Genomic DNA, 27,565 nt, shown 5'->3' on the forward strand with positions numbered 1-27,565 from the left:
TCCAAAACACCCTTATTTATGGAGATAGCAACCTATTCTGAGTTCCTAGATGGCAAGATGACAAAGAAGTGTGCATTCTCATGTATCCCTAAAACCTTCATGTCCAAGGCCTCTGTAATCTTCCCAACAACTCTTAAAAGCTCCTTGGGTCATCAAAAGGAGAAGATATGGAAAAGAGCGCAGATTAATTTTTAGATTAAAAAAATTATGTAGGTATTTCAAGTACATCCTCATCAACACTCTCTTGATTTGCTTCTTACTCCCCTGCAAGAATAAACAGCAGAGAAGAAGTAAAATAAAGAATTAAGAAATAACAAATACCTTGCAATTTTAGCTGGTAATAAAAAGCAGGTAAGAAAATACTTGAAAAAATATATCACATCTAGGTTCTGTGCAAATTAGACTGACTCTTCATGAGAATAACTAATAAATGTAATTCACTGAATTAATAAATGTAATAATAAATGTAAACTAATAAATGTAATTCATCTTTGAAAATCACAGAGAACATGATGGGTACCAGGACAAATAAATATTGTCATGTTCTTTTCAAAAGAACAAAAGGGGAAATGACTTCTTGAACATTGCAATATGGATCCCCATTCTATGGAGATGGCTATCGCTGACATGCAGGCTGGAAACCTTCTAGTCAGCAGTATCCCTTGGGGCCTCTCATACACCATCACTGATGACATATAGTTGAGAAAGGGGCTCCAGTCATAGCAGCCACTCGGTTTCTAAGGTGTTTGTCCTCTTTCTATCTTTCTTCCACAAATACACTGAACTATTCTATATTCCTCCTTTTCTTCTTTCTTAGCATGATAGTTGCCCAATTCATTTTATTTCTCTCAATGACTATTCTATTGTTCTGCCTACTACCACTAAAAAAAAAAAAAAATCTTGGGGCTACCTGCCTGGCATGCAACTTCACAGCAGGGCTCTGTGGTGACAATATACTCTGAAAATAAGAGTTGCTTAACCATTGGAAAGATTTTCCAAGGTGTAGCAGAGAGGCATAGCCTCCCTCAGAGATTGACAGTGAGGGATGGCCAGACACCCCCTGGTGGGCAGAACCCGGAAAGCCACGCCTGCCACACCGAAAGCCGAGGTGCAAGACAGGAACAGGAAGTATAAAAGACAGGCCCTGTAGCTCAGTTGAGGGGAAGCCACTGAAGGAGGCAGATGCTTCCACCCTGCTCCTGGAGCCTAAGCCTGCTGAGGACTCATCCAAACTGCCTGAGCTACCAGACACACCTGATGCTGAGGAGCGGCTGGGATTACTGCTTGCAGTGTACCCAGGGGAGACGGAGGACAACCCAGAGACCCAGGTACATCCTGACTATGATCCAGCTGGATTGTTGCCTGAGTCCAATTCAGCGTGCTGTGGCTGGATCCCTGCTGACCCAGTGGCAGATCACTCTGCCACCATCAGGGCCATGGCTGGGATGCAGTGGAGTTGGGTCCCCCTATCCCAGCTAGGGTTGTCCCTACCCATACACAAAGTATGCAGATGCACAGGGCAGCAGGAAATTTGGGGCACCAAATTTCCTGGTGCCCTGCGCAGCTGTGTGCTGCTCCAGCCCCTGCCCCACCTCTTCCCCATGGCCCCCAGCCAAGCCCCACATCTTCCCACCCCTGCCTTGCCCCAACCCTGCCCTCACTGCACCCCTTCCCCAAAGCCCCTGCCCCTGCTCCACCCACGCTCCCTTGAGGACTGCAGCAGAGCAGGGCCGGGCCTGCACTCACCGGCAGCGGGAAGTGCAATGACCCCGCTGCCGGTGAGTGCTGGGGGATGGTTTCCCCCTAAGCCAGCCCCCCCATGAGGCCTGGGGCCAGTCCCCCCCACAGAGGCCTGGGGACCCACACACCCCTCCGGGGGGCCCACAGGGGGCTGCATAGGGCCCTGGTATTGCTAGGGACGACCCTGTCCCCAGCCACCCTGCTTTCAGCCAGGAGGCCTGTGGGAGTCTACCCTCTGCCTGGACTCCCTCTGCTGATCCCTTCCCCCAACCAAATATGAGATTAGATCAGCCTCTGCTGCATCCCTGGGGTTGTAAAGGTGTATTTCACGGCCCAAGTGGCATGTTTTGGGTGCTTACCCCCTGCCTGAGGGCTGGAGCCCTAGATTAATAGTACCCTACCCTGTGTGTGGGCTGGGGTCCCCAGATTATTCACTAGTCTGCCCTGCCTGAGGATTGGGGTCCTAGAGTGTGGCCAGTACCCTGCCCTGTCTGAGGGCCTGGGTTCCCAGACTATACCTGGCTCTGTCCTGCCTGACAGTTGGGCTTTAGACTGTTGATGCCGTGCCCTGTCTGAGGGCTTGGGCCCCTAGACCACGCACTGCTCGACTCCACCGGAGAGATTGAGCCCTGAAACTACTAACTTCCCCCTTGTCTAAGACTGTTATTTCCAGGGGCATGACAGCCAAGAGTTTTGGCCTCCCTTGGAGACTGACAGTGAGGGAGGGCAACCACATGTTTACATGTGGTGGAAAACATGGGTAACACCTGCCCCCCAGAACCTAAGGGGGACTGTGCCGGTTCTTAACCCACCCCCAGTGGAGGCTACCATGGATTGGGACCAGCTGGTGAGATGGTAGGCCAGGAACCAGCAGCGACAACAAGCTGCTCTGCTCCAGCGGCATCAGCGACTATTACAATGATTGGGGGCGCAAGGCCGAGTCTGGGTCATGTGGCATCGCCTTCCACCCCCACTCTGTCTGCAGCAGTATGGTTGATGGAGCACTTCCTGGTGGCAGGAAGCCCCTGCCGCACAGCGCTGTCCTTCATCCCTCAGCCAACTGCGAGTCTGGGCCTGCCTTTCAACGACAACCAGTTTGGGCTGTTACAAAGTGAGAGGCCTGTGAGGATCTGCTCCTATGGCCAGGTTTGCCCCGGAGAGACCTGTGCCTGTTGACATCTTGGCCCTAAGATGACGGTCTCGATGGCCTTGGGCAAACAACTCCTGGAAGTCCTCATTGACTCGGGATGCGGACAGAGTTTAGTATGCAGGTGGCTGATCCCTTCCCCCGACCAAATAGTAGGTTAGATCAGCCTCCGCTGCATCCATGGGGATGTAAAGGTGTATTCCACGGCCCAGGTGGCATTGACAGTGACCGGTTTGAGGTGGATACTGCCCCAGTGTTGCTCTATCCTGTCATCCTTGGCCGAGACTGTCCTGAGTTCTCCCGGGTCCTACAAACTGTTGGCCTCCAAGGAACTCCCACCCAGATGGCTCTTGAGGGGGATAACCCTAACGAGAAAAATGGAGGAACCAGGTCTAGAGGACCTTGAGGGAGTGACCTTGATGACATGGAGGTGGACCCTTGCAAATCAGACCCCGGTGATCAACCATCCCCACCGGAGGATTGGGTCGCTGTGAAAGACGATGCACCAACCCAACCCGAGGGAGGAGATGTCAGACTAGACATGGCAACGGACTTCTGCTAGGACCAAAAAGACTACCCCATGCTGAGCAATGCATATGAGCAACTGGCCTATGTAGATGATGTGGCTCTGGACCCACAGCAGGCCACTCAGTGGCCCTGCTTCGAGCTCACCCGAGACTGGCTATACCGAGTCGAGCAAGACTCAGGAGCCCCAGTCCCAACTACTGCTTCCCCGCTGCCATCAGCAGCCTGTGTTACAGCTGGCCCATGACGTCCCAGCCACCAGCCATTTGGGTCCAGAAAAGACCCTAACCCGGGTACTGGCCTGGATTTTCTGGCCAGGTGTACACTGGCCCATTAAAGACTACTGCGCCCCATGCCTGGAGTGCCAAATGTTGGAACCTGTGGGGATACTGAAAACCTCCCTGGTTCCCCTCCCACTGGTGGGCATGCCCTTTGAGAGGGTGACCATGGACTTGGTGGGGCCCCTCGCTAAAAGTGGCATGGGCTTCCAATACAGCCTTGTGATAGTGTACTATGCCACTCACTTCCCCAAGGCCGTGGCCCTAAGGAGTGCCACCGCCCGGGTCATTGCAGCAGAACTCCTAAAGATCTTCACTCAGGTTGGCCTGCCCTGTAAGATCCTCATGGACTAGGGCACGAATTTTACATCCCGACTCCTCCAAGAGGTTTGCAGCCTCCTGGGGATCAAAATATGCTGGACATCCATAAACCATCCACAAATGGATGGTTTGGTTGAGTGGTTCAACCGAACATTAAAAAGCGTACTCCGGAAGTTTCCCCCAGAAGAACTTTGCTGCTGGGACCAGCTTCTTCCTCTCCTGTTACTTGCCATTTGGGAAGCGCTGCAGGTCTCCACTAAGTTTTCTCCATTCAAACTGTTATATGGCCTCCAGCTGCGGGGATTGCTAGATCTCATGAGGAAGACATGGGAGCAGACCCTGTCCCAGTCTCAGGGGTTACTTCAAATACATATACAGCTCCAAGAACACTTGGCTCAGGCTGGGGCCCTCGTGAAAGATAACCTCTGAGCCACCCAAGGAGCCCAGGCAAGAGGATATAATTGGGGTACATGAGTGCGGACTTTCAAACTGGGAGATTGAGTCCTCGTACTGTTCCTCTCTGAGGAGTCAAAAGTGCTAGCTCTCTGTCAGGGTCTGTATGAGGTAATCCGCCAGACGGGCCCCATCAACTATGAGGTCCGACAGCCCAACTGGAAAAAGAAGTGCCAGATTTACCATGTTAATCTTCTGAAACCCTAGCATGAAAGGGAAGGGCTATTGATCACCCTGTACCCCCCATAACCCAAACTGGGGCTACAGGCCCCCGTGGAAACGGAACCCAAGACAGCCCTGCTTGGGGATACACTCTCAGAAGAACAGCTGAAGCAAGCCTGGTGTCTCATTGAGGCTTTCCCTAGGACTTTCACAGCCATGCTGGGGGAGACTACCCAGGTCTGCCACATCATCTGCAACAAACCTGGAGAGATTGTCCATGGAACCCAGCTGCTTCTGCACCACATGCGGGAAACAGTGGAACAGGAGGTCCAAGCTATGTTGGAATTCAGTCCTTTAGCGATCCTCCAGCAAGAGGTGGAGTCCTATCGTGCTCGTCCCGGTTCTGTATCAACTTCTGGAGGGTCAATGCGATTTCCTGATATGATGCATACCCCAGGCCTTGGGTAGACAAGCTCCTTGACTGCATGGGAGAGGGACAATATATTACCACCCTTGATTTAACAAAGGGGTACTGGCAGATCCCACTGGAGCCTGGCTTGAAGGAAAAGACAGTCTTCACCACCCCTACCGGGCTCTACCAGTTTACCAAGATGCTCTTTTGTCTCCATGGGGCCCCCACAATGTTCCAGAACTTAATGGACCAGCTGCTGCGGCACCACATTGAGTATGCCGCGGCATACCTGGATGACCTAATAAACAGTTGCCACTGGAAGGGCCACCTAAATCAGGTAGCAGCCATGTTGAGAACTCTTAGGGGCAGGTCTCACCGCAAACCTCAAAAAGTGCTGGATTGGGTGGCAGGAAACAACGTACCTGGGATACACCTTGGGGCAAGGCAAGCTATGCCCCCTAATCAGAAAAATCCAGGCAATCTAGGATCATCCAGCCCCAACCACTATTATTCCCTGCTCTGTCCTGCTGGAGCCCTAGATTGCTGGTACCCCACCCTGTGTACAGGCAGAGGTCTCTGGATTATTCACTGATCTGCCCTGCTTGAGGATTGGGGCCCTAGAGTGTGCTCAGTACCCCGCCCTGTCTGAGGGCCTTGGTTCCCAGACTCTGCCTGGCTCTGTCCTGCCTGAGTATTGGGCTTTAGACTGTTGGTGCCTGCCCTGTCTGAGGGCTTGGGCCCCTGGACCATTCGCTGCTTGGCTGCGCCAGAAGGATTGAGCCCCGATACTGCTAACTTCCCCCTTGTCTAACACTGCTATTCCAGAGGCGTGACAGCCAAGAGGCATGACCTCCCTCAGAGATTGACAGCAAGGGAGGGCCACACACGCCTACATGTTTACACAAGGGTTGTGGTGGATTCTCCATCACTGGAAATTTTAAAACCAAGCTTGGATCTTTTCTAAAAGATATGCTCCAGTTCAAACAGGAATTAAGTCATGGCTGGTGTGTTATACAGGAGGTCTGTCCAGATGATAACTATGGTCCCTTCTGTCTTTATAATCTATGAGTCAGTGACTCTATGTACCATCATGTTGTCTTCTGCTTTGGTCATCTAACTCCATTATTTATCCTTGTGGTAAGGCTGTAGCTAGCGGTATATTTTTCATCCACTCTTTAAAAAATCGATTAGACTTTTTCTTCCATGCTCTTCCCCCTCTTGGTGCCTAATACAGTATAAATGTGGATGCCTTCTTTCATGACAAAAAATTATTTGTTTCATGAGCAAAATGTCTGTGTTGTTCATTATTTGTGTGACTTGTCTTGCTTTATTGAAATGAAGATCTGTACAGAACTCAGGTTTCAGAGTAGCAGCCGTGTTAGTCTGTATCCACAAAAAGAAAAGGAGTACTTGTGGTACCTTAGAGACTAACAAATTTATTTGAGCATAAGCTTTTGTGAGCTACAGCTGTTATTTAAATCCTTCTGATACAGGGATATTCCCTACCAGCTTGTTGTATATAACTCCAAAATAGTTAATGGTACTGACCCTAAAAATGCAAATTAACCTAAACAATGGCATTTTATAATAGGAGTGATAGAGCTTGTAGATTGCTAGACTAGAAGAATATTATTTATAACTTCAAAAATCTCATTGAATGACTGAACACAATGAAAAGTATTAAACATATTTTCTAAATTTTATATATATATATATATATATATATATATATATATATATATATATATATATATATATATATATATATATATATATATATATATATAAGGAATCTTGACAGTTGGCCAGGAAGGTTTCTTATGTCGGGGTGTCCATGTTTAACACTTCAGATACCCTATGTACATATTTTATAATGAGTACGCTGCTCTAGTGAGCAAATTAAATGTATAATGTGGTGGCTGGTCAAAATAAACAGATCTTACATCTGTCATAACCAAACGCCAAATATCTTCAATGAGGGATCTTCTACATTCATTCTCTGCAACACTCTGTAACACTGGAGAGATTCTTAAAACAACTTTGATATTTTGAATATTACACAACTACCACAAGATCTTAACATTATAAATCCTCAGTAAATATCTACAGGGCTTATATAGGGAAATAGACAAGACAATTTACTTTTTTAAAATATCATTGGGTGTGTTCTGATCTGATAAAAGAAATAATCAGACATGTTTCTCCTGGGTTAACCATCTGACTTTGTACTGTTTCACCACCTTGGAGACATAACTTCCTAATGACCCCTAGCAAAAATGTCAAGGATTGGCATAAATCTTGCATGACCAAACATTTTTAAACCCAGCACAGTGCGGAATGGTAAACATTTAAGCAGAGGAAAACTCTCATTCCCTTTTCTCTTGATATACATTAAACCATGTATTTATTTTAACAAGGGGGACTGCATTCCAACACCTGGCACCTCTCACATCTTAGCTCCTTCTCAACTGAAAACCCTGAGGATGAGGAGGAAACTAACTCAAGCTAGTTACAGGATTAAATAAGATCTCTATGATCTGTAAGATCTGAACTGGTCTAAAAGGAACACACAGAGAGAGGATCCTGTGTCCTTTGTCCATTTCAGGCATGGGAAGTGACCGTCTCCGAGTTTGCCTCAGAGAGCAAAACTGGTCTGGAGCAGGGAGCTGCCTGTTTACCCAGGAGGGCTCTGCTGATAGCACGTTACTTTAGTTTACTTTGCTTTCCTTGAGTTTATTGTAAAGGGGTAAAGTTTTCGGATTCATCACGTGACCCTGACAGGTCCTGCCTATTGAGAGCCAGACCACCCACATGGAGGACGATGGAGCTGCTTAATAGAAACAGGCATGTAATTGTGAGCCTTTCCAGCACTCTGCAGAATGCCTGCAACCTAGAAGGATTATTTTTTTACACTTTCAGTTCCTTTTGTAAAAAAAAAGAGGGGGGGGGCAAGGAAAGGAAAGAAAGAAGGAAAAAACTGATGTAACCTCAAAGTCTGCCTCTGCTCTGAATGAAATTTAAAAAACTCGTCAGATCACCAACTCCCAGCGAGGTGCTCCACGTGAGAAGGGGGAAGATGGTAAGCAAAAGCTGATCTTTCCAGTAAAAAACATTAGAAAGAAAGTGCCTGCTTCTCGGGCGTCAGATCATGGCAGATGGCACCAGTCTGACTGTGATGGGTCAGCTTAGAAGGGGAAGCTGAAAGAGGAAGGGGATCGAGGGAGCAACCTGGCTTCTGTAAAAGGAGGAAGGCAGCTCCGTGGCAGGGGAGTCTTTATGTGACTAGCTGTTATAATGCTCGAGATAGGAGGGTCCCTCAAATCGTTACTTTCCCTGGGCCAGGTGGTGGTGATGGAATTGATCAGTGATATTTCACGGGGAGGGGGGACTCTCGGATCCGATTTTCACGCTTGGAAGGGTCGCCACCCTGGCTTCCGTTTATCAGTCCCCTCTAGGATACTGAATCCAGGCGAGGGGGAGAGGGGGAGAGAGAGAGAGAGATTATTTTCCTGCTGAGACTATGGTAATTGTTGGGCACCACGTTCGAATAAAAGAGCTTTCCTATACACTAATATGTCTCTGCAGTCTTGTCAGAGGCTCAGATCAGATATTAAAGCTCTAGTTTAAAACATACGAGAGAACAAGGAAATCCTAGCTCGTGAAGCTCTCACCCTCTGTTGTGCTTAGTGAGTGCAACTCATATATGACCATATCCTGTACTCTTTGCTCAGGGGAAAGCCAATGGGAGTCTTGACTGGACGAGGACTGCAGAAAGGGCGAAGTTAAGGACGCTGAATTTCTTTTGCAGGTGTTGGGGGAGTTTAAGTCAGATATCTTATTAGTGGACTCATTCCAGGTTTTTTACTCTTTGATACATTTCGGAGCACACATCAAACCTTTCGAGCGGTTGTGATGTCAAATCTAATCTGTGGAATTCAGTTAGCCATTTTTTGTGCATTAACCTTGCTGCTCCTTTGAAGTAAAGATGGCTAGTAAGAACACTATCGGAAAGTCACTCATGTAGAGCCGTAGTCTGTCCGTTCTGAATCTCAGCCTCTTGCATATTGTCCTATTTTGTGTTACTGAAACAGCCTACAACACAGAATGCAAACATGCATTGTAAACTGCGAAGCCAATATTTGTTGGTAACATAACAACTATGACCAAAAGAAGACCCTGTTTCTTTGCATTTCTTTTACTTAATGAAGGCAAAGTAGATTCTTTTAAAATACTTATAGCCATGAGATTTTGTATTTTAGATGTACAGCTCAGAATAAATTGTCATAACCCATTTATAAATTGCTGAAAAATAGGACTATCTAATAGGGATTCATTGACCCTATGACCAGAGTGTTGGGACCAGTTCTGTGTCTTGTATATATAGAATATATCACTCAAAGGCGACAACAAGGCTATGACAAGATAGCTTTAGCTCCAAGGAAATAAGCATATTGGAGCCGTGGAGCCAATCTCTGATGCCAGTACAACACATACTCCTTGTGGCTATGTGTGCCAGTTTGGAACGGACATCATAAAAGATAGTGATAGTAACCCAGGATAGCATTAAAATGGACTATTTATATTTTGCCCCAGTAACCTACTGCACACAACATATGCAGATTTTACATAACATGGTGTATTCCATAATATACCTATGTTCCAAATAGATTTTGCCTGAGTATGCACTGCAGAACGTGGCCCCATTTCTGGAAAATGGACTGCAAAATGTCTGGTGTTGCAGAATAATTACAAATAAAGTTTGGCGCTAAGGTGGGTATCTACCACCCTCTAGCCTAGTAGCATTTACCAGTTCTAGATCGGGGGTCTTTCACATCATTTCAACGCCAGGCTGATAGGTGTATCTAATTTCTGGTTAGGGCTATTAGAGTCATTGTGTAGCTAGATTATAACATTGTGTAGCTAGATTATATATCTGACAATATATTTGAACAGGAATCAGCATTTAGGGGGAGGATCCTTTAAAAATCTATTTGCTTTCAAGAGCCGGTAGATGGAAAACTGACAAGGCAGCCCACTCTGAATTAAAATGTCTTGGTTTCCCTGTTTTATCTTTATTTTTTTCTCTCTCTCTCTCTTCCTCTCTCTCTCTCTCACACACACACCTTTTATTTTCTTCTGCCTTTGCCACAGTGTATAAAGCCCTATTGAGACATGTAGGCGTGATGTGTAAACCGGATTAGCAGTATGAAAGAAAGACACACAATGAGCCTGAATTGTTTTACTTCCTTTTCATTTCTCACGCCTATATCTCTAATAAATTTGTTGCTCCAGCAGTGGGTCAAAGGGATCGTGTAGCTCAGCTTTTTTCCCGCAAGACCCGATGGCAGAGATCATGAAAATGAATGGCCTGCCTTCTGCCAAATGCAGGGCTTGAGATATATAGTTACAGAGCGCTGATGCTGTCCAGAATGGCTACAAACTGTTCGGTGTTACTTTCCCCCCTCTGTGCACATTCAAGTAACGCAAGTGGCAGGACGCTTTGCCAGAAAATGAATCCGTTCTGAAAACGACGCTGGTTTATAAACCTAAAAAGCCTTTAGCAGAAGATGACAAGGTTTGCCACAGCTGGGATCTCCTCCAGGCTTTAGAGCCAGGGGACTGTTGCTACCACTGCCGCTGGTGTGGTTCCCAGCTCCCGAAGGGCTTGGGCCGCCCACCCTGCTGTACTTGCTTATGCAGCTTGATGAATGTAGAGGTCTGTGGGATTCTGGTGGCACATTTCTCCGCAGCTCTCTGCGGATGAAATGCCTGGGTTTATGCTGTAGATTTGCTCCTTTGTGGCGTGCGGAGCAGCTTTCCATTAAAGGAGATCAGGGGTAATTAGCCGCATTGTTTTGACAAGTTGGCTCGAGCAGTTCCCTTTCTTACAGTCCTGAGGAGGGGATGGGGGTGGGGGTGGGAGAGAGCAGCGTTTGATTCATGCTGCTTGGTCCTTTCCCAAGCCCTGGCACTTTTTAGAATGTCTCCCTACATAATGTCTTTACACTGCATCTGTTTCAACCACTCGCCTGTAAGAACAAATGGGAAGACGTTCAACTGGAAGTTGTGAAAACGAAGAGTTTATTTAAAGGGGGGAGGGGGAGGGAAGCTTATCAAATGAATTAAAATATGTGTTCGGTTGTGTGAAATGTTACCTTCGTGGCCTTAGTCGTTGCAAGAGAAAGCCTATCACTAATATATGAGATTTCAGACCAGAAACAGACCTATACTCTAGCATGATTATGTGTCTGAGAGGCAAAACCCAATAAAATCTACAAAACGAAAGGCAATTTAGTTTATTACAGGTCGGGTTTATTCTGCTGCAGTCTAATGCTCCGCTGTCTCATAACATCCAAACAAACAATCTGTAGTGCAGGTGTTTTATTTGTGTCGTGTCTATGTTAATGTAACCGGATGCTACAGTGAATGCAATGTTCTTTATGATGTGGCCCACAAGAGGTTGAAAAGCTGGAAAAACTTTTTAAAAATCGATTTAATTACTAACATTTATTCGATCTGATACATAATTTATTTGGAAATTGTAAAGCTCCTACATTTTAGGGCTCATATTGAAAATTCAACTCTTTGAATGGAAGATTATATAAAATTTAGAGCATTGTTAAGAAAGGAAGGGCCAGCTGGAGGTTATTCATATATGTCCAAAGTCCTGAGGTTCTTCCATACAAGTCTGGAGTGAACATGCATATGGGAAGGCAAGGTGTAAAGGATTTCAGGCTAGATGTGCCTCCCCAGCACACATCTTAGCAGGCTTTCCTTCATCCATAAAGCCAGCTCTATATGAAATCTGTGGGATCCTTGTGATTTGTGGAAGTGAAAAAAACTGGTGTCGAGCCAGTTACATGCACAGGGCATGCATATTAAAGCCAACAATGCTTACAAATGTAAATAAGGGCAGATTGATTAGGAACAACATTATCGCATGCATCAGCAATGAGGCAAATTGGGGGCAGCCACTGCTCTGACCACCCAAGTTGAGACAGACTTTTACACTGACACTTCTTCCTTTTTTAAAAAACATTACAGAAACAAGGCCAATTAGATCCCTGCAGTAATTCATCTCTTGTGTATGAAAAAACAGACCACAGGGAGAGAGAGGAGATTAAGATAGTGCTAGTTAAATTTGGGTCTCCACATTGAGTTTTGGAACCAGTAGCAAGAATTTATGAGCATGGGGCGATTGTGTGAAATCCTGAAAAGTTAGCCTATCAAATAGGAGGCAACAGGAGAAAATCTGAGGGTTTTGATGTATCTAAACCAGCTGAATGTTATTCTTTAAAGTGAAACGAAACTAAAATGCTTGTCTGCAGGACTTTCCCCCCCCCCCCCCCCGCATCAAAACTTCACAGGCTGAAAGGTAGCAACATTATACTGATACCTCAATGTATTGATTTCTAATTAGACGGGGACAGTTAACTTTCTCAATCTGTAACTGCTGAGCAATAGACGAATCAACTATACAATGGATAAATCCGTTTCCAACTGAAATGGGTTGTTTCTAGCTTATGTACCCCTGCCCCCTGTGAAGTTGGGCGATGTACAATCTAGTCTGTAATAAGTCATGGTCGGATTTTCAAAAGTTCTCAGCACCTCCAGACCTTAGACCAACAATAGATTAGTAAAAGTCTGAACAAAATGTTGGTGACATCACCAAATGACTGTTAGGACCTTGGAATCCCCTGTCAACTAAATGCTATTACTTAATTTTTATCACAATAGCTACATTCACTAGAATAAGAGATTTTCCTTAGACTGCGCATGCTTTCGGTTTTATAATTGAGTAGGTGTCTAGCCAGTTCTGTTGCCACTTTATTTAGCTCAACTGCTTTTGCTTTGTTCACTTGTTTGTATTTTTTCACCAAACATGTTTCTCCCCCTCCCCCTTTTCCTTTATTTATATCTCGCAGGCAGTTACATTTAGCGCGTTTTCCAGTTAGATCTCCCCCAGGCTCGTACTCAGTCTAAAATACTGTCCCCAAGCAAGAGCTACCAGGCATGTGCTTGCCCAACATCTCTTTGCAAAACTTAACATGCATTTTGCAGGCGGGCTTGGGCGCCCCGCTTGTCACACATTTGTTAACATCTGTGTAGCAGGCCAGACCCCCAAGAGCGGAAACCCTCAGCTGAAGAGCCACCTCTACTGCGTAGAAGAACCCCCTTGTCTCTGGTGTGCGAGCTGTGCGCATAACTCAAGGGGGTCTGTCTCTGCCGGCAGCCCGTGACTATCCCCAAGATGTTGTGCAGAGTTGAATGGAAAGGTCTCCTTTCCCCTCGCTATTGGCCAGCAGTAGTCAGCCCGGCATGGTATTGGATAACGTAAAGGGGGAGACCTCCTTTAGGAATGTACTATGGCTTGCCTGGCATTTCTCTGTGCAGCAGCTCAGAACTAGGGGCTGAGCACTGATTCCCCTCCCCAGCCTTAAAGAACTGATCTCCCCCCCGGACCTGACTGGCTCCGTCACAGCATAGCCTCGTACCTGCTTTTCGCATTCCCTGCCAGCCTCTTTGGACTGTGGCTGCACACAGCAGCAGCTCCCCATACTCACCGTAATGGGAGGGAAAGCCCAGCCCCACGCGCCCGGAGCCCGCCTGTCACGTGAAAGTTCGGGCCCCGCCTCCCCGCCCCTCCCCCTTTCTTTCAAAGTAGGGTTGTTTTTTTTCAATGAACACACACCGTATGCACCTTAAAGCAACACTCCCCATTTCACAGTCAACCAACTCCCGCTACTTTCGTACTTGAAGCCACCAAAAGCAGCTTGTTGTTGGTCCAACTACAATTAAATGTAGCCTTGCAAGGGGAAAGTGCTTTAAGACTCGATCTTGTCCTCCTTACACAGGCAGAGCTCCCACTAACTTCAGTGGGACTGGGAAGTCTGCGTGAGTAAAGAGTGAAAAGACCAACCCCTAAATCTGCGCAATTCAAGAGGAGTTCATCCTTTAAATGCATCATGAAAATAAGTCAATACTACGACTATGCTATAATTTTGTCTTGCCAGTACATGGAAACCAATCTCTGACATTAGCTAAAACATCGAGGTTTATTAATATAAACAATTAAAAGACAACACAATTGTTTTCGATGAATTCAACATCGAAGCCTGTATATTCAGTAGAGCTGGCATCGTACCTATAACGTAGATAACATTTCAAATCAATGAATGGCTGATTTTAAATAAACAGAAACGTGGGAAGCGGGTGCCAAAAAATTAAACAATCTAGCGATTCATTTAGTGTAAAAAAAGTATTTAGCAGTTGCCAGGTTGTATATCTTATTAATTTTACATTTAAAATATATTAAATTGACTATCCTAAGATTTCAGTGGAAGAGTGAACACTAAGTTGAAGCAAGCTAGGTACTGCAAGGTTTAAAATCCCTTATTTAAGTATTAAGTTTTCGTTGTGTTTTTCTTATTGTAAGTGGTTGTTTTCTAGGAGGGAACTAAGTCCTCTCTTTAGTTAAGAAAGAAAAGAGAGAAATCTGGCACTTTCTACCGCAGTATCCACCACCCTGTCATTATTTGTGCAAGCCTGGGAATTCAACTTGGACCTCCCAGTATTTGTTGCAGCTTGAGGCCAAGGTGCCTCTAAAAGGATTTTCTTTTAAGGACTTCAGAAATTGTGCAGTACTTTTTTTTAAAGCAAAATATATTTTTGAATGTTGATCGCAAGGAAATTCTCTGTGTGTGTTTGTCTAAAAGCGTCTCGTAAAAAATAAAAGCTTTCTTGAAAAGAAAAGGAAGAAGAAAGGGGGAAGGCATTCCTTAATGGAAGTATTGCATGCAAAGAAGGCTGGATCTCTTTAAGGCTCCCCCTGAAGCTGGAGATGCACACACAAGGGTTGCCTGCCTGGGTGGTCTCTCTACTTTGGTGAGCTGTTGCTAAGCAGCTAATAATAGTCATGTTTGCTGAGTAATTTCTGCCCTACTTGAGCCAATCGCATCCCAGAAACCCAAGCCATCTGACAGCCCCAGGGGCGGGATTTCAAGTCTTTTTCTCTCTCCTCTCTCTCTTTCTCCCCCCCCCCCCGTTTCACTCCTCCTCCTCTTTATCCAAATGGAGAGAGTTCTTTTTTTCTTCTTCATCTCATCTATTGAATCAAGGAACTGCTGCTTGCCGCTGCACACGCACAGAGGGAGAGAGAGAGACACACACACATACAGAGAGAGAGAGAGACTGGAGTCCGAAAAGCCCCGGGAGTCAGAGACAGCTCTGCGCTGAGACAGAATGGTACAGCGCGTCGAGACAGAGCAGCAGAACCACTGAGAGCAAGAAAAGCTCCAGCGCTCCTTTGCTTTGCTTTCACAGAGGAAGACAAGAGGGGGAAGGGGGGGAAGCTGGTTTCTTTAAGCTGCAAAAGGAGCAGTAGAAAGTTAAAGCCGGAGGAACGAAGGGGGGAAGGCAAATCACTCACTCCGCTCGCAGACGCACTGGATGTGGGAAGCGGTAGCGCCAGAAAGCTCCGGATCATCGCGAAATGTTGCAATGGAAGGCGCAGGGTCTGACTCGCCCGGAGCAGCAAGAGGAGCAGCAGCAAACGCGGTATGAAGAGGTGGTCTGTCAGCAGCAGCCTGCGGAAAGAAGCGCCAGCAGCCCAGCAACTCTCCCGTCCCCCTGGATCGCCCCAAAGCCGCAGCGCGCTGCGGGGAATCACAGAGGACCCAGCCCGTGGGTCGCCACAACAACAGCAGCAGCAGAGGCAGCAGCCCCGTCCCGGCGGCAGCAACATGGCCTCGGCTGTTAACGTTGCGGAGCCGGAGAGCAGCAGCGGTGCTGGTGGCGGTGGCTGCTGCAGAGACCCCGACCGGCCGGGGAGAAGCTGCAGCAGAAGGCGGAGAAGGACCGGAGGGAACAGACGCGCCGCGGCGCCGGATCTGGAGTATCTGCAGCGGCCAAGCTACTGCGATGCAGCTTTTGCCTTGGAGCAGATTTCAAAGGTGCATTAATCTCTTTCCAGATTTTTGTGGGAGGCGAGGGTAGTTTCTCCGGGGTGGAAAGGGGAGATGAAAATGAAACAGCCACCAATAAAACGCTGGGAGAAAGGGGAAACAACGCCTGTGAGTCCCATGCCCTCCTTCCCTCCCTTCTTGTACACATTTTCCCTGGTGTGTGTTTGTGCTTTTGATTCCTCTCATTAAACTTACCCGGGACAGTTTCACGGTGTTTTGCCTTGTGGGTCACTCTCCTCTCTCTCCCTAGTCTCTTCTTACCTCTTTCTTTGCTTTGCTTCTCTCCATCCCTCTGTAGTGCCGTTCAACTTCTATAACACCAGGCTGTAACAGGGGGAAAAGTTTCAATGGTTCCCTTCTTTTTGGCCGAAGTTTTGCTTTGTTACGTTTTCCAATAAGTGTGGAGTGGCGGCTTCCTTAAGAGAGAAATCCTGTAGTAGAGAAAGTTTGTAATGTTTACCCCCAGCGGCTGGAGGAAAAATGAAAGTTGTAAACAAATTGCCACCTTAAATCTGCCGTGCAAGTCAGATTGAGTCCCCCTGGATCGTTGCTTTTATTGTTAATATTAAAATGCTCCAAGTGCAGGAATTTCATGGAAACTTGACTCTGGCGCACGCACACACACGCACGCACAAATCCCGCTTGTTACTTTTGCAAGGGAAAAAAATGTTCAAAGTAAACAACATCGAGCCATTGCCTTTCTTCAGAGATCGTTTCATTCCAGGGAGCAGATTTGTAGGCTTTGCAGTAAAGGGAAAGGGGGAAAAAATCCATGTGGCTGCCCTCTTCCGTTCACAAATATTGTCGTAGCTTACAGATGGCTGCTCTACTTCCTAATTCAGATCACACAGCGTCTCCAAACTCTATGGAAATGAATTACTATTAAGCTTATGATCTTACAGCGTTGCTAACCACGTGGAACATGCATTTACTACAGAGTTGGTGCCGAGAGCTGGGATCAGGGACACGGCAACAAATTGTTACACAGTAGCGTTCCCCCACCAACAACCCCCATTCAGCCCTGTAGAGATGTAACAAGAACAGGAAAGGGATCTTTTTTCTTGGCATGCCTGTGCGATTCATCTGCATTGATTGTTTCTCCCCTAGTGTTGTAAATCTTGCTAGCATGAATGAATTTTTGCAAATTGAATTGATAGTGGTGACTTCATTACAGGAAAGCTGCGATCAGTTACTCAAACCAGGGAGGATGCACTGTCTGCGTCATTTTACGGATCTCAAACAGTGATGTGATCCCAAAACTCTGCATTGATTTATGAATAGGAGAATTAGCAGCAAATAGACATCTTAGTCCATACAGCTGATTGCAGTGCACATGAGATGCTCAACAGGGTCATGGAATAAAACCTTTAGCAGAGATGTCTTTCTAATGGCACAGTCTGTCGTATTATTGTTCGCAGTCAATTGGACACTGTGAGGCTATTTACCTTTATGCATTAATAATTGCTTTGCTTCTGGTTGCCCTCCAGCCCACCAAAGGTATGTGCTTTGGGGGTGTGTGTGGTTATTTCCAGGCGTTTAACTGATAACCTTTTCTTGCCTTGTAGGGGAAGGCTACTGGAAGAAAAGCACCGTTGTGGCTAAGAGCGAAGTTTCAGAGACTGTTATTTAAACTGGGCTGTTACATTCAAAAAAACTGCGGAAAGTTTTTGGTTGTTGGCCTCCTGATATTTGGGGCTTTCGCTGTAGGATTAAGGGCAGCTAATCTCGAAACCAACGTGGAGGAGCTCTGGGTAGAAGGTAAGACCTGATCTCCCTTCTTGTGACTTTCTTCCTTTTACCCCTCCTGTCCTCTATCCCACCCCACTTCTTTCATTTCCAGGGACTGACTGATGCAGGTCTATACCAGTATGCACCTAACCCCCCTCCCCACCTTCCTCACAGCGAGGGGAATTGTGGGTTGCTTAGTAGTTTGGGTGGAAGCCAGGTGGAACCTACAAAGAGTGTGCTGTAATCTGGTCTGGTGGATCGTGTTTTGCTAGGTGGTTTTGGGAAGGAGTGTGTGTGTTGGGTGGAGGGACAGACTGTGGGATGTACCACCTCCGTGTGTGTGTGTGTGTGTGTCTTCAGGGAGGGGAGAATCAGTGCTGGTGGGGGTGTTGTTTGGGGTTTGTTTGTTTTGTGGTGGTGGTGGGTCCCGTCCCCCCCCCCGCCCAGCTGTAATAGCATGAAAGGAAAGTCTGTCCGGAGAGCAGCCCTCCCCTCCGCCATTTTGGGAGTGTGCGCGCCCTCCCCAGCAGCAGAGGGACGAGAGCAGCGCAGCGCGGCGGGGCTGTGTGTGTGTGGTCCTGTTTTTTTGGACTGCTTTCAACTGCGGGGAAAAAACATTTGTCTCAAGGTTTAAAAAAAAAAAAAAGTGAAGCCCAGACTGGAACGCATGTTGGATTGTTTGCAAAGCAGATTAATGTCCCCGAGCGGGTGGGGGCCCAGCTCTGCTGGGGAGAGGGGTAATTCGTTTAGATTAAAACCAGGTTGTTGGGGTTTTTTTTAAGCAGGAGACTAGCAAATTCAGTCAAGCGGAGTTTTTGCAGCGGTGGTTAATCTGCATTGCACTAGCATGTTTAATCAGCAGGGTAGAAATGCTACCTAGATGAACTTGCTAAAGGTTAAGCCATTTTGTACGGTTTAGTGCATTTTTTTTTTAAAAAAAGTAGGCTATAAAGGGGGCCCCATCCTGCAGTCCTTGTACACCCAAAGCCCCCACTGCAGCCCCTTGGGGCCTAAGTCTTCTCTCAGGTTTAGTGGATTTTACCACCATGTCACTCCACTGATGTCAAGGGATGTCTGGATTTACACCATTGTCAGGGAGGAGAAAATCAAGCCCGTATTTTTTTCTTTTTGATAAAACAGTATTAGATTAGGTTCAAATTCTGCCCTCGATTATGTTGGTGTATATCCCCACTAACTCGCTGACCACAATAGTTACTCTGGATTTAAGTTAAAGCATCTTATAGCAGTATCTGGCTCATAAAAATTAATATGGAGCACTGCATAAGTAACCACTACTGAATGGCCCTGTGTGTGTTGAGAAAGCAGTACTGAGTGAAAGGAAAGGGATCAACAGACCATGGGAGTAGTCTGTCTTGCTTTATGGATGGAGAGCATGGCAATTCTATTCCCATTGACCCATTCCCATTCTATTCCAGTTGCAAACCCATTCAGCATTTTGTGAGCTTTTTTGTTTTTAAGATAAGAACTTGTTGATAACTGAATAGTCTTTGTACAGTAGTAGAATTGTTCTAAGTATAGAGGGACCATCCTGCAATCCCTATTCAGACATGCTGAGTAGGAACACAGCAGGATTGTGTCCAAAGTTAGAGATGTGCATTCAGAAGCTGTGATATGAATGTAGTCCATTAGGAGAGCTGTTTACCCTAATTACTACTTCCATGAATAGGGTTTGAATAATTTTTTAACATTGTTTTGTATCTTAACTCTTTGCAAGATTCTCTTGTGGCATTTTAAATGAAATGTTTCAAAATCTTCTCTTCACTCCTTCGCTTCTGCCTCCTGATGGAAACTTAATTGATAAAGTTGGTTTGCACTATTATGCAGTGATTTAGTATCTTAACTATGGTATAACTAATAGCCAGCTATCAGGAACTGTGGTTCCATCTCATGCCACCTGTTTTTCCTGTCAGTTTAATACCAAGAAACTCCCTGATTACTGCACTGGCAGTTCCTGTGTGACTAAAAATGGAAACATGGTTTTCTAGAAAAAATATGATTTACAAAATAGCCATTTGATTTAGTCTCTGCTTTGACCTCTTTTCATGTCATTGGTGCTTCATGGAAAAAATATTTTCCAAATGCAAAAACTCACTTAATAGCCCTCAGAATTTGTAGAGCGTATATTAATTCATAATACAGGTGGCTGTACAGAGTTGACCTAATTTCACTTTTATTGAATTTAGTTTTCATATCAGTGAAATATTATTAAAACTCTGAATTTGGAAACCTCTGCATTCTCAGATTACAGAAAAGGGTAGTTAATTAAGATGAAAGAGCATATTCTTAATTTAAATTAAATTAACTCCCAGTCCTCCCAGACTGCCATTGTAAGGCCCTGAATAGAAAAGTTTGACTAAATTGTGTGTTTTCTCAATAGAGACTGTATAAATGTTCTGGTCACGAACATGGGTGCTATACAAATAAACCAAATGAATAGCAGTTGCATATTTCTGTGGTTAAAAGTATAAACAGAAGAGAGTGCAGAGTGAGAAGCTGGAGTGGGGAGAAGCATAAAGAGAGTATGATGTTCCTTCTGTGCATAAGTGCTGGAAAGTGATGCTAAAATACCAATTTCACTCTGTGTGCGTATGTGTGTGCACAGTCCTAATTCCTAGCCTACTATACTATTATTTATAGACCCCAGTGTGCTAGGTATGTACTAAAACAGAAGAAGGCACAATTTTCTGGTCTTAAGGAAACTCCTTGCAACAAGTTGTAAAATGATCTGTTTATTAGACTAGATATTTTATTCTGTTTTTTACACTTTGTTTAATAAGATCATTTGAATATGCAGAGTAATATTGGTTGAACACAGCCAATTATATAAAATACATTTCCATTGCAGTTGCAATAAAATGTTTTATTTTGTTCAAATGTTTAAAATGATCACCTCTCAAGGAATTGTCAGTATTTACATTGGAGACCAACTTGTTGTATGTAATGAATACCAGGAACATGGAAGGTCCTACACCACTGAAGCTTGGTAGGAGTGAACTATGAACCTAAAAAATCCTAACTCAAAATTAATTATAAATAGTGAGAATGAAGTTTGACTGAGTTCTAAGATCATCCAGAGTCCAAAATAAATGACGAGAAGTGTATATTTAAAGCTATTATAGCTGAAGTATTTATATGAGTGCTGCAAAAACCCAACTGTGGGCAAGTTCTCAAAAGAAAAAGAGAGAAAAAGAAACAGCTCTTAAAGCTTTTCATTCTTGCAATTTTCTCTTACTAGATTCCCTACTTCACAGTTTGTGCCAACACACTTGGCCTTTGATGTGCATACTGGTACCAAGTGGCTTTCCCCTGAATCACTTCTTGGCAGCAACAGTGTCTTAGAGGAACATCTTTTTAATCCATCCCCCTTGCTACTGCTGTCCAGAATATTTTAATTGTTCCTGTATGTCCCACAGTGACACTACCCTCAATTTGATCCCCAAACTCCCTGTCTCCAACACTCCAACATTTCAGGTTCTTCGATGACTGAGCAGTGACTGGGACTTTCCCTTGTTTCCCTCATCAGAAAGATTCACAACCTCAGATTTATTATTATGAATTATTATTATGTAGGCCACAGAAAGCTCAATTGTAGCCTGTTTGGCAAACAAAAGCCATGGCATCTTAAGGACACAGTTCTATTTGCAGGTGGATTTGTCTGATCATGGACTGCTGTCTGTGGCCGTGCATGCTGGAAATGTAATGATTGTTCAGCTTTCCCCTTACACAGCACACAACACCCACAAGTGCAGAAAGGGTTTTGCATTCATTTTCTCTGTGGATGAATCTTGTTGGCTATAGATAGGGTCATAGATCCAACTGCATGTTATTGTGAAATACCTCTATTGACTATGCACCATGTGCTCAAAAACAATAAGGTGCCCAGATACCACTATGATTGGGCACCCCCTGTAAGAACCTAAATCAGTGAAGAGATAGATAGCAGTGGTATAGATAGCAAATATGTGGGTTCATCCCCAAATAAAGGGTCTGACACATGACTCTTGCAATATGGCTACTGGTGAGGGTTGTTGCAGATCACAAGAGGAAAGAGGCTTGTCCCCTTCTCCCTGCCACCTCATTCTACCATCCTTGCACTGCATTCTCACCTTTCTTCCTTTTTCTTGTCACTTGCCCCCTTTTTCTTATCCTCCAATCAGGAGATTAAGAAAAAGGCATCAATATTCAGTGTAGAGACTCCATGCCAGAGATCCTGCCATCCAGGAAAGGAGGTGCTGCAGTTGATCCTCTTCTTTCATGTGGAAAGTGGTTATTTGCAGCAACAGCCCTTTGAGGACCAACTGTGTAAGATAGGCAGAACTCTTTTTCCCCAGGCAGGTTGAAAGCAAGGGGGAGGGATGTATCAGCAGCCATGTGGAAAGCTCATCTTCAGTACCTGGAACAAATAAAACACATGCTAACCACAACTGAAGAAATGTTCAGTGCATCTGGATAGATGTAGTTTATATGGTAAGGTCCCAGCTGCCCATAGTGTTAAACAAAATGTATTAATCGAGATAAGTTATCCGTAAATTCTATAATGAGGTCACCTCACCCTTTGATACTGTAAAGTAGTAGGCAATTAATCTACCTATGCAGCTCAGGAGTGGGGTAAAGAGGAGGAAGCAAAGTGAGTGAAGCAGACTAGTTTCCTTAAATGGCTGTGCTTCCTTAAATGCTGCATAGGACAGTTAACTTTGAATGACCCCTTCTGGAGGGACAAAGAAAGGTGATAATGTGATAGACCTTCATGGGTCTGCTGCTGCTAAAGTACACATTCCTCTCAGTGGGCCAAATCAATGTGTTTGCTTGAATAAAGACAGCATGAATTGGCCCAGTCAGAACTGTTGCAACTTGTATGTTTTTGCTTTAAGTTTCTCCACAGTACCAGAGCCTCTTCCCGTGTGGACTTGAATAGTGTTGGGACCTCCTTTCATGGTCTTAGCTGTGTCTACTTTTGCAATACTGCATTGGCAAAAGGTTGATGAGTGGCAGAGCAGAACTTGCTCTATTGCTGAACCCCAGTGCCATGCTCTGATCTAAGGAATCTTCTCCAGTCACAATTTATGACCATTTGAACCCTTCTACCCAACAGAAGGAAGAAGGAAGATTTAGCTATAAGGGAGCACAAAAGACTCTTTTAGTAGTTCACTTTGTTTGATAAATAACTAGCTATTGGTTATAATAAGATCTTCTAACAAATTTTTGAAATAATTTAACTGGTTTGGTAGCAGAGAGTGGTACCAATCTAATAAAAGTGGTAAGGATAAGGATCAGATGGCAGGAAAGGAAGTAATTCAGCATTGGCACTTACTTATCTGTAAACTCCCACTATCTTGCACTGGGATGTGTATTGCAGGATGTGTAATGTGCACTGAGAAGTCTGTTGTTTATCAGAATAAACTTCATGTCTCCCATTTTGTTTGGATAAATGGGTGTTTACTGTTATGTCTAGCAAAAGTAGAAGTAGTAGTTAAAAGTATCATGTGCTAGTCCAGGGACAGTAATATTGGGAATGTAGTCAATATAAAATTATTAGGCTGTTAACGTTAATGGAAACAGAATTTTATTCTTTTAAAAGTTAACTGTAATCAAAATTGAAGAATGATTCAGTTTGTTTCTAGTTTGAAGGTCAAGAGCAATTTTTAATACATAATACATAAATATCAGTTTAATTTTAAGTGCTAAAATGAGGGGTGACTAACTTCTGTGTTTTTATTTGAACAAACTTATTAAAGTGTTAAGTGAAAATGCGTTAAAAGGTTTTGTTTATTGGAAATATGTCTGTAGCCTCTTCTCAAAGCTCATATGTTAAATAAGAGATCACTGGTGATCTAAGTCCAGTTCTTGGGGGTCAGGTGCCCACATCATTAAAACCACCACCAACACAGTTGAACCCATATTAGCAGAGCAGGCAGGGGTTAGATGAACATGGAGACTGAACCACACTTTTCCTCTAGATATGGTAATTTCAGGCCAGAATTGATGCACAGTTGTGAGACAGGGTGGGGAAGCTTGTACGTCAAAAAATAATCTGGAAGAGGAATTTTAGATTACTTTTTTATCTTTCAGAGTAGCAGCCGTGTTAGTCTAAGGTGCCACAAGTACTCCTTTTCTTTTTTTATCTTTGAGTCTGGGAGTATTGAAAATACCACACGTGGCCACTACTTAGATCATTTCTAAGATAAGGCTGAAATCCTGGCCCCATTGCAGTCAATGGCAAAATTCTCACTGCAGCCAGGATTTCACCCAAGTGCAGCCAGTGACTTCACTGCAGCAGGATTTCACCCAAGATTTATACAAAAGTGTACCGGATAAATACAGACTGTATTGCCACTGCTTGTGTTGTAACTGTTCTGTGGATGCGAGAGGATCTCAGTTTCCAGAGCAGTCAATTTGTACCCTTCATGAGTTCTAAATCCACTGAAACATTAGTACCATTTTGGTTTGTTTGTTTAAAATATAAGGACATTTTATTGGTTTGAAGTTAGTGAAAATGTCTTCATTATTGTTATTTCCATACACTGCACACTCTGATCTCTGGCATCAGATTGTCCCCAGTGGATCTAGGCAGGGAGGGAGTCTCCCCTATTTCCGCTTAGAATGTGTGTGTTAGTTTGGGGAGGAGTGTGGCCTCCACTGCACTATTTATCCCCTCCATCCTCCTGTGCTCCATGTGAATTCCTGTACCCTGTGGAGTTCTGGTGATGGTGAAAAGGATGGGAGGGGACTTTCTGCAGCACTGTTCCTTGTAGAGCCCAGGGATTTCAATGCAGAAATCCAGGTGTAAAGTAACATAGTTCAAAGCTGTGTGCTTTCCTTTGGGTCCCCTTTGCCACTGCTGCTGAACAGCCACAGGGGAAACCTAGCTATTGGAAGTACAGCTCCTGCTGGAGTTGTGGTGCCAGACAGGAGGGTGTGAAAGGAGCAGAAGCCATACCTGTTACATGTTCTGTCTCTGTGCAAACAGGTTTTCCCTTCCTCATCCAGAGGGTTGGGAGAGGGAGAGAGGCCTTTAAAATTCCTGGCTCCCCAAGTCCATTTCAGCAAAGGAGGGTGTTCAAGGAAAGCTCTACAGCTCCTTGTGTGGTTTTCATTCCCCCTCCTCTGCTTCATCCATTTCAATGGATTTTTCAATGGATTTTTCAATGGCAGGAGAGAATCCAGTCCCTGTTATCAAACAATGTCTGTGGTGGCTTCCCAGAATGTAGTAATACTGCACTGTGTATGCATGTAACAATTTTTGACCCTTCAACAGGTTTAAAAGCTAGCATATGCAACTGGATGTTTCAGTTATACATAACTGTTAGGAGGCTCCAAAATATGACAGCTTCCAGATGTATGAACCGACTGATCCGTTTGTTTAGATTATGCTCCACAGCTGATGCCTAGATTAGTGCTGGCTGGACGAAGCTATGGGAGATTTGTCTGGTTTCCACAATGCCATGTTTATATTTCATTTGGATTTCTCCTTCAAAGCTGACCTCTCTGTGACCTGCTGGAGCTGCGTCCACTAGGATGCTAGCTTTAACTTGTCTGCAACAGCTTTTATTTTAGTATCTATTGGGGTATGTTCTCAACTTGACACTCATGGGCTTATGTGCATGACTCCTGTTAACACAACTGTGAGTTATGCATTTAAATTACTATTCATTCAGATTAGTCTATGCCCATAAGAGTGTCCTCTTCCTTGTGCCCTTTAGTGGGCAGAATTTGAGAAAATTTTGGTTTGATAAAATGTTGATTTTGAGATAGACCTTATAATACTATTGCTTGTTAGGTGTTTCTTCTTGTAAATTCAGCAAAATTTGTCTTCTTGACCTTGTAAAATATATCACCTCTAAAGGTGATAATATAGGAATATAAATTACTCAATAAGATTGATCTTTTTGAATTTGGAGAACAGAAGTTGAACAGCTTAGTTTTACCTAGCAGTCCTTTATTTTAAATGGACAATAATACCATATGTCCACCCTATCTCTGCAGATCTACAATGGTACATATTGCATTTTCTTCATCTTCCTTATTCATCTCTCATATCTCATAGGTTTTTCTCTCCCCCTCCCCTTTCCCCCATGTGTGTTTGTTAGTGACTGTATCTGGAAAAGCTGAAGAAAGAATAAAAATCCTTAATCACAAACTGACAGCACTATATTAAGGAGCTTACTCTCCCTCAAAGTTTAGGAAGATTTAGATGCACAACTTCCAATATTGTTCATAGTGGCTACATGAGTAAATTGTCTCTGCCTTGTTGAGGAAACAGATTACTTAGGTAATACTCCGATAGCAGAGCAGTCAGATTATTAAAAATGTACTGTCCATATTGAAAACGTATAGTGCACTAAGATAGATGCTTCCTATCTGGATAGCTTCTGAACCATGAAGTATAGAAAAATAGTGGTTTTCCCTGCACCTGTATGTAATGTGGTCTATGATATTTTTTATTCTAAGTCTAATGTTAATCAAGAAACCTAGATAGAATAGGCTATATTTATCTTTGGTGTAACTAATGACACCGTAAATGTAAGACCAAGGATACATTTGGCCCATTGTGTATTGCTTAGTGTGTTGGGTTTGTTTGTTTTAAAGAAATGGGAGTTACACTCACAAGAAGTAGATTTAAATAAAGCATCAAGGGAAAGATGTTTTTTCTTGTTGTTCTTGGCTTTGTGAGTCCTTGTTTTTTAGACAACAAACCTTCCTTTTAATAGGAAATTTTAGGTAAAGTTTATGTTTATTATTTTTTGGCAGTGTGGATGTTCTTCAAATATCATTGTTTGCTTTACCCATCCTACATTTTGCAAAAGCAAGTGGTATATGGGGGTAAAATGCTCTTATGTATATGTTGACTATATATATATATATATATATATATATATATATTTGATGGGAGGAGGACTTTAATTTTATCTTAAATAAACATTTCAACTTTTACTTTTGTTTGGTAATTTGGAAAAATGTAGTTGTTTCAGGTCTTGAGTAAAATACATTGGGGATGAACGAATGAGGAAAACCATAAGTTGACTCCCTCTGAGAACCAGGGATGTTGTTTTAGAGATTTATACTAGAGCGCCATTCCAATTTCAAATATACAAGTCATCATTGTGTATTTGTAACATCTGTATATTGTCCATGTGCAGGTTTGCACAAACAGAAGCAGATATTTTAAGGCACATATGCAGTGGTGCACACCCAAATACCTGAGGTTGCAATTGAGCCCTGGAACTGTAACATCGTTAATATTAAGATAAAGAAACAGTTTTCTTTTGTTTACCAAGCAGATACATTTGTGCTTTTCCATCAATATCCAAAAGCTAAGTGCAACAAACTAGAAATGAGCACTGTTAACTTGTATGATGTTTTTTCCCCCTTAAATCATTGCTTAAGGGCTTCTGGCCCCTAGCTCAGGAATCCTGCCCAAAAATGCCAGATGTATTACACAGTCAAGTATTGCAATGTAAACAGTGTTCTGTGCCACGAGAGCAGGGTGGTCCATCTTCTATTTAAAAAAAAAGAGGGGGGGAAATCCCACTGCTCTGAAATGAGCACAGTAGTTGTAGTGTTATTTGTGTTTTTGGCTGCATAGCCAGGTTTTTGGAGCTGCAAGAGCACAGATAAATTAATACTTAGGACTGGCAGAGAATAGCAATTGAAACTGAGATGCTGGCGAGCAAGTTGTGGCTTGGATAGGGCTGCTTAATTTAGTCAAACACGTTTGTAATATGTACAAAATTAAACAAAATTAAAGGAGGCCATTGTTGGCACTCAAAACTTTTCACTTTACCTTATTGTGAACAGCAATCTCATCCACCGTGGA

At 44.1% G+C, this 27,565-nt stretch overlaps 1 protein-coding gene and 1 long non-coding RNA gene across 3 annotated transcripts in view; one reads left to right on the top strand and one right to left on the bottom strand.

The window, feature by feature from the left end:
• Window positions 1-8,025: 8,025 nt before the first annotated feature.
• The window catches only part of PTCH1 (patched 1), a gene marked incomplete at its 5' end in the record, with an annotated part of 82,814 nt that continues 63,274 nt past the window's right edge, over window positions 8,026-27,565 (top strand). The window contains 2 exons of one of the 2 annotated variants that reach the window (XM_084629080.1): window positions 8,026-8,117; window positions 17,568-17,760. In XM_084629080.1, coding sequence (XP_084485206.1) covers window positions 8,049-8,117; window positions 17,568-17,760 — 262 coding nt within the window. Of the gene's footprint in view, window positions 8,118-15,597; window positions 15,991-17,567; window positions 17,761-27,565 lie in introns of those variants that run through there. The other variant, XM_084629079.1, reaches the window with a different exon arrangement.
• LOC311521018 lies at window positions 14,096-16,471 on the bottom strand. The gene is made up of 3 exons (XR_014711760.1): window positions 16,264-16,471; window positions 15,468-15,624; window positions 14,096-14,183 (listed from the first exon to the last, which is right to left on the bottom strand). It is a non-coding gene; the product is annotated as an uncharacterized lncRNA (long non-coding RNA).

Source organism: Lepidochelys olivacea (assembly GCF_965140295.1).
Source record: "Lepidochelys olivacea isolate rLepOli2 genome assembly, chromosome: 5".
NCBI lineage: Eukaryota > Metazoa > Chordata > Testudines > Cheloniidae > Lepidochelys > Lepidochelys olivacea.